This window comes from Oncorhynchus mykiss, chromosome 23 (assembly GCF_013265735.2).
Source record: "Oncorhynchus mykiss isolate Arlee chromosome 23, USDA_OmykA_1.1, whole genome shotgun sequence".
NCBI lineage: Eukaryota > Metazoa > Chordata > Actinopteri > Salmoniformes > Salmonidae > Oncorhynchus > Oncorhynchus mykiss.
Genome location: NC_048587.1, coordinates 19,519,210 through 19,532,050, shown reverse-complemented (window position 1 = coordinate 19,532,050; position 12,841 = coordinate 19,519,210). Strand labels below are relative to the sequence as shown.

Below are 12,841 nucleotides of genomic sequence, written 5' to 3'. Positions count from 1 at the left end.
CTGAACAGAGTGACTAACTTAACCACCTTCTCACATTCTGCAGATGTATTTGAAGAAGCTGATGAACATCATCACGTCAGAGAACATGAAGATGCCCTATGAGATGAAGGAGATGGCCCTGGAGGCCCTGGTGCAGCTTTCGAGGATCCCCAGCTTCGTCACCGAGCTCTACATCAATCATGACTGTGACTTCTACTGCTCAAACCTGTTTGAAGACCTCACCAAGCTGCTCTCCAAGGTGGGAACTGATGATGCCTGTTCTCTGGCCACTCACACTCACTTGATGATCACTCCGGAGAGCTTAGGGTTTTGTTTACTTTACTTTCCCGTTCAGTCAAGGCGTAATACTTCATTTGTTTCCTTTTGATGCACACTGTCACGCTCCATGCTTTTCATTTTCAGGGGAACATTGTTCTCTTTTGTTGATCTATGGTGTGTTTGTGTCATGTTGTCTTGCAGAATGCCTTCCCTGTGTCCGGACAGCTCTACACAACCCACCTCCTCTCACTAGAGGCCCTACTCACTGTGATTGACAGCACTGAGGCCCACTGCCAGGCCAAGGTGCTCAACAGAACCACTCAGCAGGACCACTCGGCAGAAATGGTGTTGGCAGAAGGGGAGTGCTCAACCAACGACCGTACAGACACAACCACGGGTACGCCGATTGCTCTCATACACTTGATTTACTTTCTGCTTTGATGGTCTTATACTATAATGGTCTTTGTCCGTCATTTACATTGACAATGGTTGTATCAGATGTGTATTGAGGGTTATTCATTAATGTTTTTCTGATGTGGTTGTAGAAGCGAGCAGGCAGGTGAACAGTGCCAACGGTCAGAATGTTCCAGAGGCTGACAGTGTGCCCCTACCACCTACCAGCGGGCACCTGATGGCAGAGAAGATGAGACTGGGCAGACAAGACCAGGAGGAGACAGAACCAGGTAAGTTTGATTTTACTAACCAGTGGCCAGGTCTCCTCAAGCACTGGGTTAGCATTCAGTTTCATAGACATGAATGAAATTGATTTAAGAGTGAAAATTGTATTTTTATTTTAGCTGAGAAGAAAGAACCAAAAAAGCCACATCGCTTCTCGTCTTGTTTACCTGATTCTCAAGAGCTGTTGGACATCAGAAATAAAAAGAAGGTATGTTTTATGATTTTGTTGTGCATCTGTTTTAAATGACTTATGCTTGGCCGTTAATGATGTTTCCACACGTCCTGTAACTCAGACTTTGACATAAACCATGCATTGACAACAATGGCGTTTGAGTCTGCTTGTGGATCTCAAGTTGTGATTCGACCCGCTTTGTGTCGCTAAGATAAAGTGATCATATTTATATTGTACGATTCCAGCTGCTGAACAGCGGCACAGAGCAGTTCAACCAGAAGCCTAAGAAGGGCATCCAGTTTCTGCAGGAGAAGGGTCTCCTCAGCAGCCCCATGGACAACAACGAGGTGGCCCAGTGGCTCCGGGAGAACCCCCGCCTCGACAAGAAGCAGATCGGAGAGTTCATTAGTGACCGCAAATACATGGAGCTACTGGACAGCTTCGTCAAGTACGAGCCCCAGTCTTCTTCTTATTACCGGGCAGCAATAAGCAATAAGATGCAATAAGATGTACAACCAGTTGGATCTGCTCCTTCATTGAATTGTACTGAAGCTTGGCTCGGGTTACTAGTGCAGTGTCGCAGTGAAGTGAAGCAGTGACGTTTTATTTAGTTGAACCCTAGAAATGGTCTTTAATCCCTAACAATTATAAAATGCAGTACACAAATGGATATGTATAGCTGAGTAAAAAGACCTGACAGGAAACTGAAGAATATACTTCAGAATATCCATATTAGTGAATTATACTCATTCTCACGTGCAGCACGTTCACCTTCCGAGGGCTGCGTATTGACGAGGCGCTGCGTCTGTATCTGGAGGCCTTCAGACTGCCAGGAGAGGCTCCGGTCATCCATAGACTTTTGGAAACCTTCACAGACACCTGGCATGTAAGTCAGCTGCCTTACCCCCCTTGGAAGACTCTCTCTTTTTCCTCACACACATGCACAGCGGCACAGGGAGGGACACACTTATTCCATTACAGCAAGGCAATCGTTGCCACCAACTGTCCCTATCATCATGTAATTACGTCCAGTGGAACTGTGACCCTGATCTGAATCAGGGACAGGGACATTAGTCACTCAGGTAATTGGGGGAACAGGATAAAGTTGCAACTGCAAGGCTGACATAACAGAGCCGGCCTGTCTATCAAGGGCAGGGGGACAAAACCAGCAGGGCCACTGGCTGCTCCTTAAATAACCGGAGAGGGTCGTCCTCGTGACCTGGAAAATATTTTATTGTAATGTCTTTTCGTAGTCTCCCTGTCCATACACAATCGCCTTGAATGAGTTCACAGATATTCTTACTGCACACACACGTCTCTTTCCACTATTGAGCAGTTGTGACTGCACTTTCAGCAGGACAAATATAAACTCAGCAAAAAAAGAAAAGTCCTCGCACCTTAACATGTATAAATATTTGTATGAACATAAGATTCAACAACTGAGACATAAACTGAACAAGTTCCACAGACGGGTGACTAACCGAAATGGAATAATGTGTCCCTGAACAAAGGGGGTCAAAAGTAACAGTCAATATCTGGTGTGGCCACCAGCTGCATTAAGTACTATCTCCTCATGGATTTGCCAGATCTTGCTGTGAGATGTTATCCCACTCTTCCCCCAAGGAAATCACACACAGAACGAGCAGTATGGATGGTGGCATTATCATGCTGGGGGGTCATATCAGGATGAGCCTGCAGGTAGAGTACCACATGAGGGAGGAGGATGTCTTCCCTGCGACTGTGGGTTTGTGCCCATAGGCGACGTTGTTGCCGGTGATGTCTGGTGAGGACCTGCCTTACAACAGGCCTACAAGCCCTCAGTCCAGCTTCTCTCGGCCTATTGTGTACAGTCTGAGCACTGATGGAGGTATTGTGCGTTCCTGGTGTAACTCGGGCAGTTGTTGTTGCCATCCTGTACCTGTCCCGCAGGTGTGATGATTGGATGTATTGATCCTTTGCAGGTGTTGTTACACGTGGTCTGCCACTGCAAGGATGATCAGCTGTCCGTCCTGTCTCCCTGTAGCGCCGTCTTAGGCGTCTCACGGTACGGACATTGCAATTTATTTCCCTGGCCACATCTGCAGTCCTCATGCCTCCTTGCAGCATGCCTAAGACATGTTCAGCAGATGAGCAGGGACTTTTACGATTTATCTTTGGGTCCTGAAAAAGGGACGTTTCTTTTTTTGCTGAGTTTAGATGTTTTGATATGCCCAAAGGTTGTTATATTGTTGTGTGTATCTGGAATTCAGCTGTTGATGTGACAAATTACATTTGATTTGATTTCTACACATGCGCTGAATACAACAGGTACAACCTTATCGTAAAATGATTACTTACAAGCCCTTAACCAACAATGCAGTTTTAACAAAAATGAGTTAAGAAAATATTTACTAAATAAACTTAAAATTGTATTAAAAAAAAGTAGCACAAAAATAACAATGAGGCTATACACATGGGGTACAGAGTCTGTGTGCGGGGTTACAGGTTAGTTGAGGTTGACGTAATATGTACTTGTAGGTAGGGGTAAAGTGACTAGACATACATAATAAACAGAGCCGGTTTGTCTGTCGAGGGCAGGGGGACACAACCAGCAGGGCCACTGGCTGCTCCTTAAATAACCAGAGAGGGTTGCCCTCGTGACCTGGAAAGTATTTCTATGGACAGAGGGTTATATTAGTGTGTCTTTCCCTGTGTGTGTAGAAAGTGAACGGCTCTCCCTTCATGACCAATGACGCAGGCTTCGCCCTGGCCTATGCTGTCATCATGCTCAACACGGACCAGCACAACAACAATGTGCGCAAGCAGAACATCCCCATGACCATTGAGGTAAACACACACACACTATTTATTTCCCATGAAAACTCGCTCACTATTTTTATATTTAAAATATATTTTATTGATATAAATGGACTAAGTTACTATTCCTACCAATTTAAGTTTTCTACTACTACAAAACAAAATCTTATCCGATCTTATTTTGTCTTAAGTTGAAATGTTCAGAAATGCACCTATAACCCACATGTTAGATATGATATGAATCACCTCTTATGAGCGCTTTGTGCCATGCAGCGATGGGTTTCACAAGAGGCCCCTTTTAGACACCCTGGTTGTGCTGGTTCTTCCAGACCCTCTGATGGTCTGAAGAAAGCCGACCTCCAGTAACAGCTGTGCCCAGTGGTGGTCTATGGGATTAGGTCATCCTACTTAGTCAGGGGTGGAAGAAGTGAGGAGGGAGAGGGGACGTGACTGGAGGGGTGGGAGAAGTGAGGGGGTGGGCGAGGATAGGGAGGGGAGGATGGGTGGTGTCCTGGCTCCCTCTCTCTGTGTGAGTGACAGCACCTGAAGACTAAACACAAGTCCCATGGGCAGGGTTCTGAAGAGGCCTATGGTGGGCCATTCTCCCACACAAGACATACCCGATCCTCGGTTGCCATTTGGAATTGTGACCTTAGATAAGAAATTTTAGAGGGCAATGAAATTCCCACCGTTCATTTACTGACTCTCAGCACAGTATATAACAACACCGTTATTACGGATGAAAGTTCTTACGATGTGACCTCTCCAATTGTCATTGGCAATTGTCAAATGCCATGATACGATACTCTGTGAGGCTCATGGCAATAGTCAAAGATGCTATTGCTCGGAATTATATTCAGCTAGTGCATAGTGCAACAATGTAGCTCTTCAACAAATATGTCGGTGTGGAAACAGCTCTGCTGTCTCTGGCTGTCAGTCCCATGATTACTTGGCAGGCATCACGGCCAGCTGCTTTGTGTCTGTGGAGGTTATTGTTACCGTTGTCTGCTCCACGCCGACCCTGAGCCCTCACTTTGTTTATTTCTCTGTCTGTCCATCCCGCTGCAAAGCATCTCGAGTTTCCCCTCTGGTTTACCTGCCATTAGCCAAAGCACGCAGCCAACCAGGAGCCTTGATTCGATCAGTCAACACACGGTGAATGTGTTTATTTGCTGTGGCTCTTGGCCTCGATCCTGTTTGACTAACACCACACCTAACCGTATTAAGTGACACATACGTTGGTAAAGCTTGGACCCCTACCCCCTTAATTGTTGGATGCTCAATTAGCAAGATCATTGCATGCCAAAGCATTGGATACCAGAGCCAGGCTAGCTGGCTGTGCTCCACAATGATTGATGTGATGAGGGTGCCCTGATTCCCATATTATCAGTGTTAACTGTCTTTCTGCCCCCCCCCCCCCCCCCCCCCCAGCAATTCAAGAAGAATCTGAAGGGTGTGAATGGAAATACAGACTTTGATCAGGATATGCTGGAGGACATCTACAATGCAATCAAGTAAGCCATAGTCGTATGTAGATCTTATATAGAAATGTTTGTGACGTACACACACACAAGATGAAGGAAATCAATCTTAATTTCAAGAGGATGTACTTATTTGTTTCAGCGTTGGCACTTTGACAGTAAGTTATGTCTGGGTTTTTTTTCCATGTCAAACGACCCACCCTAGATTATCAAAGTTGCCTTAGCAATCATGGTATTCTCTGTCGTGTAGGAATGAAGAGATAGTGATGCCAGACGAGCAGTCTGGCCTGGTGAAGGAGAACTATGTATGGAACGTTCTGCTCCACCGGGGGGCCACCTCCGAGGGGGTCTTCCTCCATGTGCCTGCCGGCAGCTACGACCACGACCTGTTCACCATGACCTGGGGGCCCACCATCGCAGCCCTCTCCTACGTCTTCGACAAGAGCCTGGACGACACAATCATCCAGAAGGCCATTGCTGGCTTTAGGTACACTAGGCCTACTCAGATGTGACCGACCGGTCTTATGTATCAACATTTTAAATTGTGTTTTTTTTTTATTTACATTGAGTAAAAGTAGAGACTCAGAGATAGAACATGGTATGTCATACACTACAGTTGGGAAAGTAATTATGCTTTGAAAGTTGATAAACTTGTAATCTCACTTTTGAGAAAATTACCCTTAAATGTTTTGTTACCTACTGGAAGAGCTCTTTGTCTACACCCATTCAGCTTCGTTCACACCTTTAAGCTTTAGCCCCACCGATCTCTTTAAGGATTCACATGTGAGTCTATGTACTAAACAACCAAAGATTTCTAGACTAAAGGCTGGTTGATACTACGGGTGTGTTCGTACATTTAATCTGGAGTGCCAGAGTGTGCTCTGGGCGTTCATAAACTCAGAGCCTTGCCAGATTGGCCATTTGTAAATTCAGAGCGTTTCGCTCTCGGAGCTTCAGAGCTTTCTGACCTGACAGCAGTCAAGCACACAAGCTAACTGGTTAACGTTGGCTATCTTGCTAGCTGCTTCCTGACACAAATGAGAGAAGAGCTCACTCTGACCATTTTACTTGCCCTGGCAGAGCTGGTTAGGCTGTTTTTATGTTATCCAGAGTAGAGGTCGACCGATTAATCAGAATGGCCGATTAATTAGGGACGATTTCAAGTTTTCATAACAATCGGAAATCTGTATTTTTGGACGCCGATTTTGCCTATTATTATTTTTTTTTAATTAACAAATGTATTTAACGAGGCAAGTCGGTTAACACATTCTTATTTTCAATTACGGCCTCGGAACGGTGGGTTAACTGCCTTATTCAGGGGCAGAACGACAGATTTTTTACCTTGTCAGCTTATGGATTCAATCTTGCAACCTTACGGTTAACTAGTCCAACGCTCTAACCACCTGCCTCACGAGGAGCCTGCCTGTTACGCGAATGCAGGAAGAAGCCAAGGTAATTTGCAAGCTAGCATTAAACTTATCTTATAAAAAAACAATCAATCAATCATAATCACTAGTTATAACTACACATGGTTGATGATATTACTAGTTTATCTAGCGTGTCCTGCGTTGCATATAATCGATGCGGTGCACATTCGCGAAAAAAGACTCGTTGCTTAAAATCAATACACAGAAGTATATATATTTAAACCTGCATATTTAACTAAAAGAAAGGTTAGCAGACAATATTAACCAAGTGAAATTGTGTCACTTCTCTTGCGTTCATTGCACACAGAGTCAGGGTATATGAAACAGTTTGGGCCGCCTGGCTCATTGCAAACTAATTTGCCAGAATTTTACATAATTATGACATGACATTGAAGTTTGTGCAATGTAACGGCAATATTTAGACTTAGGGATGCCATCCGTTAGATAAAATACGGAACGATTCCGTATTTCACTGAAAGAATAAATATTTTGTTTTTTTCGAAATGATAGTTTCCGGATTCGACCATATTAATGACCTAAGGCTCGTATTTCTGTGTGTTATTATGTTATAATTAAGTCTATGATTTGATAGAGCAGTCTGACTGAGCGATGGTAGGCACCAGCAGGCTCGTAAGCATTCATTCAAACAGCACTTTCGTGCGTTTTGCCAGCAGCTCTTCCATTGTGCTGTTTATTACTTCAAGCCTATCAACTCCCGCGATTAGGCTGGTGTAACCAATGTGAAATGGCTAGCTAGTTAGCGGGGTACGCGCTAATAGCGTGTCAAACTTCACTCGCTCTGAGACTTGGAGTAGTTGTTCCCCTTGCTCTGCATGGGTAACGCTGCTTTGAGGGTGGCTGTTGTCGATGTGTTCCTGGTTCGAGCCCAGGTAGCGGCGAGGAGAGGGATGGAAGCTATACTGTTACACTGACAGTACTAAAATGCCTATAAAAACATCCAATAGTCAAAGGTATATGAAATACAAATCGTATAGAGAGAAATAGTCCTATAATTCCTATAATAACTACAACCTAAAACTTCTTACCTGGGAATATTGATGACTCATGTTAAAAGGAACCACCAGCTTTCATATGTTCTCATGTTCTGAGCAAGGAACTTAAACGTTAGCTTTCTTACATGGCACATATTGCACTTTTACTTTCTTCTCCAACACTCTGTTTTTGCATTATTTAAACCAAATTGAACATGTTTCATTATTTATTTGAGGCTAAATTGATTTTATTGACGTATTATATTAAGTTAAAATAAGTGTTAATTCGGTATTGTTGTAATTGTCATTAATACAAATATATTTTAAAAATCGGCCGATTAATCGGTATCTGCTTTTTTTTGGTCCTCCAATAATCAGTATCGTTGTTGAAAAATCATAATCGGTCGACCTCTAATCCAGAGTAGAGGTCGACCGAAAGTGTTTTTTCAACGCCGATACCGATTATTGGAGGACCAAGAAAAGTCGTTACCGATTAATCGGCCGATTTTTAAGTGTGTGTGTATGTATATTTGTAATAATGACAATTACAACAATACTGAATTAACACTTTTATTTTAACTTAATGTAATACATAAATAAAATCAATTTAGTCTCAAATAAATAGCTAGCCAGTTAGCTAACAGTACACTTTAACTTGAAAGGAAAACAATTTTCTGACAAAATTAGAAAAACGTATAATATCTGAAAATGTAGCTAGCTAGACTCTCTTACGTGGATGGACGCTTCTCCCTCTGTCACGGACTCAATGGTTGCCCTTAGTTTGAAGATGTAACAGCCTTTTATGTGTTCCCTTTTCGACTCAGTCAGCATACTTGCAATCAGACGCCAACATTTTCTCCATCTCGTTAGCGATCATACTCTATTTCCACTGATTTCAAAACTTTTCTGTGGCTAAACCAACTAGGTTCATAATTTAACAATTGTATTCGTATTTACAGATGGCATACAAGTTTGTTATTAAAGCACATGAAAGTTCACATGTTCCAGACGGCATTTCTGCCAAAAAACGCATTTTGATTTTTAAAAAGTATGTTCAAATGGCTCTCCTGTGAAGTAGTGACGCACGACATACACCTAGATTCCTGAAACGAGTCACAGATGGTCCTGGGCCCAGCGATGTGGCTCTGAGGAGATGCTGAAGAAGGGTTCCTTGGGGAAGGCAACGAATGAGAGCGAGACTTGATGATCTGTTTCTCTCCTTTTAGGAAATGTGCTATGATATCAGCTCATTATGGATTCAGTGATGTTTTTGATAATTTGATCATCTCCCTCTGCAAGTTTACAACGCTCAGCAGTGAGGTAAGTGCTTAATTTCAAATGTGGGAACCTTTGCATTTCAACTAGTGCACTAGAGTATTCTAACTTTTTCCACTGGATGGTTTCAATACAGTCGGTGGAGAACCTGCCCACAGTGTTTGGGAGTAACGGGAAGGCACAGATAGCGGCGAAAACGATGTTCCACCTGGCCCACCGGCATGGTGACATACTGAGGGAGGGCTGGAAAAACATCATGGACTCCATGCTGCAGCTGTTCAGAGCCGAGCTGCTGCCCAAGGCCATGGTGGAGGTCAGAACTGCTTCTTTATTACTGACAATGGTCAGGGACAGGAGATTTTCCTGACCTTGTTGTGATGTAACCAGAAAGGGTGAGCATTTTTTTTCCTGGTCAGGTTACAGGGTCAGAAAAAACTAATGGCCTCAATCATGTTTATGAGTACCTTTGGAACATTCAAACCTTCCATTCATTTTGCTGGATGAAATGGTTCTCTGTTTGAATTTGGAAGACTGCGGACTCTTCTGTAAGACATTATGAATGTTATACTGCCACCTACTGATATTAATCTAGACATGACTTCCTTCTTGAATGTCTGTGGTGTTTCTGTGCTTATATCCATTCAGGTGGAGGATTTTGTGGAGCCAAATGGAACGATCTCCCTTCAAAGAGAAGAGACACCGTCAAATCGGTAAAAGTCACCTTAAAATCATGTCACATCATATGCTTCCCTCAAATACCAGGCTGAGCTCTTTCACTTAAAAAAAAAAAACCTAGAGCTTTTCTGACATTTAAATCCAGTTCCATGTTGTAAAATGGGTGGCTATCATTAAACATTACATTAAACATTACATGTGTTTTTAAAGTGTTTGACATCTCTATGTCTTCCTCCCTTTCTCCCAGGGGTGAGTCTGCGGTGCTGAGCTTTGTGAACTGGCTGACACTGAGTGGAGCGGAGCAGTCTGGTCAACGTGGGCCCTCTACTGAGAACCAGGAGGCCAAGCAGGCAGCCATGCTCTGTATCAAGGTACCAGAACTACAACACCCATCACACTCATCCAAATTGCCTCTGTTGATAATTTCATATAGTGCATTTAATTGTTTTATTAATAAAAAACATTTGGGGGGTTGTCACTCCCCCTCCAGCAATGTGACCCAGAGAAGCTGATCACAGAGAGTAAATTCCTGCAGCTGGAGTCTCTACAGGAGCTGATGAAGGTAATCATAACATTACAGGCAAATATTGTCTATGCATTGTCTGAATATTAATTACTAAAATGCAGGGAGTATAAAACGTTCTAGTATTGTTTTCTAAGAGATGTTTATTGTGGACAGGCCCTGATCTCAGTCACACCTGATGAGGAGACATACGATGAGGAGGATGCTGCGTTCTGCCTGGAGATGCTGCTACGCATAGTCATGGAGAACAGGTACAGCCAGAGGGAAGAAAGGGTAGAATGTTTGCTTTGAGTCAGGGCCAGTGTGTTTTGTCCCACGTCCATTAGGAATGACATCAGTCAAATCATCTGTTTCAACATCGGGCTTTGTTATGCTATCGAGTCCTTATCGTGTGTGTGTGTGTGTTTAGGGACCGTGTGTCGTGTGTATGGCAGACGGTGCGAGATCACCTGTGCCACCTGTGTGTCCAGGCTACAGAGAGCTGCTTCCTGGTGGAGAGGGCTGTGGTGGGCCTCATCAGACTGGCCATCCGCCTGCTGCGCAGAGAGGACATCAGCTCCCAGGTACACGCACACAAAAGGGAAAACCAAACTATCTAGGAGTGCATCGTTGCATTAACGCAGAAATTATGCAGTGATAGCACTGAGTGATTGGATGATTGGACTGTTGATCCAATGAGTCTTACATCTGATGGGGACACACTCAGCTTTGTTAGGTCAATGTCCTTTAACCATTGCAATTGGTCTTATCTGGCCTAGTCTTAAAAGCTATTAAAAAGAAGGCTTCAATTTGTTGTATAACAAGTCACAAAGGATGCTTCCTGTGATAGTTGTTTGCTGGTGTCAGATGTTTCTCTCAATTGTTGTATTTGCTCGGGCATCAAGGCACACAATGAACTACCTTCCAGTCTGTGTTGATCAGTGGGACAGTTTGATTATCCAGGTTTTAACTGGTCTAATCTTTTTTTCCAAGAGGGATCTGGTTTCTTGATGCCCTGGCCTGTAACCTCAATAGTGTTTATTATGTGACTGTCCTATTGACCTTGAACTGCTATATCATTACAGCTTCTCTTGATTGCTTGAACACTTTTCTCAGTATTATTTAAAAAAATACAAATGGAATGTGATCTACTTTATAACCTATGGAAAACCAAATAACTCACCGGAAAACACTTTCATGTCTAGTTATGGACTAATTATGCAAAGGTAGTTTACAGGTTGGTGGTACAAATATAATATTATGCGAGTTATTGTTATTTAACGTGGAAAAAAGACAACACAATTCAAATACAAATTGTGTCACTTGCTTCGTAAAGGACAGGTGTAGACTAACTGTGAAATGCTTACCTATGGGCCCTTCGCAACAATGCAGAAAACAATGAAATACCTAAATAATAATAGGGGGGAGAAAAAAAATAGTAACACAAGGAGTAAATACACAATGAGCAATGATAGCATGCAGTACGAGTCAAAAGTTTAGACACTTACTCATTCAAGGGTTTTTGTTTATTTGTACTATTTTCTACGTTGTAGAATAATAGTGAAGACATCAAAACTATGAAATAATACATATGGAATCATGTAGTGTTACTACACTTCAAAGTAGCCACCCTTTGCCTTGATGAGAGCTCTGCACACTTTTGTCATTCTCTCAACCACCTTCATGAGTTAGTCACCTGGAATGCTTTTCAATTAACAGGTGTGCCTTGATAAAAGTTAATTTGTGGAATTTCTTTCCTTAATGGGTTTGAGCCAATCAGTTGTGTTGTGACAAGATGGGGTTGGTATACAGAAGATAGCCCTATTTGGTAAATGCCATATTATGGCAAGAACAGCTCAAATTAGCAAAGAGAAACGACAGTCCATCATTACTTTAAGACATGAAGGTCAGTCAATCCGAAAATTGTCAGGAACTTTGAAAGTTTCTTCAAGTGCAGTTGCAAAAACCATCAATCGCTATGATGAAACTGGCTCTTATGAGGACTAACACAGGAAAGGAAAACCCAGAGTTCATTAGAGTTAACTGCACCTCAGAAATTGCAACCCAAATAAATGTTTCACAGAGTTCAAGTAACAGACACATCTCAACATCAACTGTTCAGAGGAGACTGTGTGAATCAGGCCGTCATGGTCGAATTGCTGCAAAGAAACCACCAATAAAGGACACCAATAATAAGAGGAGACTTGCTTGGGCCAAGAAACACGAGCAATGGACATTAGACCGGTGGAAATCTGTCCTTTGGTCTGATGTGTCCAAATTTGAGATTTTTGGTTCCAACCGCCACATCTTTGTGAGACGCAGAGTAGTTGAACGGATGATCTCCGCATGTGTGGTTCCCACAGTGAAGCATGGAGGGGGTGTGATGGTGCTTTGCTGGTGACACTGTCTGTGACTTACTTAATAATTACTTACTTAATTCAAGGCACACTTAACCAGCATGGCTACCACAGTATTCTGCAGCGATATGCCGTCCCATCTGGTTTGCGCTTAAGTGGGACTATCATTGGTTTTTCAACATACAATGAATGACCCAACACCTCCAGGCTGTATAAGGACTATTTGAC

General features: G+C 43.0%; 1 protein-coding gene across 4 annotated transcripts in view; it reads left to right on the top strand.

The window, feature by feature from the left end:
* Nucleotides 1-12,841, top strand: part of LOC110502410 (Golgi-specific brefeldin A-resistance guanine nucleotide exchange factor 1) — a 125,220-nt gene that overhangs the window by 98,999 nt on the left and 13,380 nt on the right. For all 4 annotated transcript variants that reach the window (XM_021580428.2, XM_036959755.1, XM_036959756.1 and 1 more), the window contains 16 exons: nucleotides 44-238; nucleotides 460-655; nucleotides 804-941; nucleotides 1,056-1,144; nucleotides 1,354-1,556; nucleotides 1,871-1,994; nucleotides 3,809-3,934; nucleotides 5,336-5,418; nucleotides 5,636-5,872; nucleotides 9,031-9,124; nucleotides 9,216-9,392; nucleotides 9,725-9,789; nucleotides 10,002-10,125; nucleotides 10,245-10,316; nucleotides 10,434-10,528; nucleotides 10,687-10,840. In XM_021580428.2, the coding sequence (XP_021436103.2) occupies nucleotides 44-238; nucleotides 460-655; nucleotides 804-941; nucleotides 1,056-1,144; nucleotides 1,354-1,556; nucleotides 1,871-1,994; nucleotides 3,809-3,934; nucleotides 5,336-5,418; nucleotides 5,636-5,872; nucleotides 9,031-9,124; nucleotides 9,216-9,392; nucleotides 9,725-9,789; nucleotides 10,002-10,125; nucleotides 10,245-10,316; nucleotides 10,434-10,528; nucleotides 10,687-10,840 (2,172 nt within the window). The remainder of the gene's footprint in view (nucleotides 1-43; nucleotides 239-459; nucleotides 656-803; nucleotides 942-1,055; nucleotides 1,145-1,353; nucleotides 1,557-1,870; nucleotides 1,995-3,808; nucleotides 3,935-5,335; nucleotides 5,419-5,635; nucleotides 5,873-9,030; nucleotides 9,125-9,215; nucleotides 9,393-9,724; nucleotides 9,790-10,001; nucleotides 10,126-10,244; nucleotides 10,317-10,433; nucleotides 10,529-10,686; nucleotides 10,841-12,841) is intronic.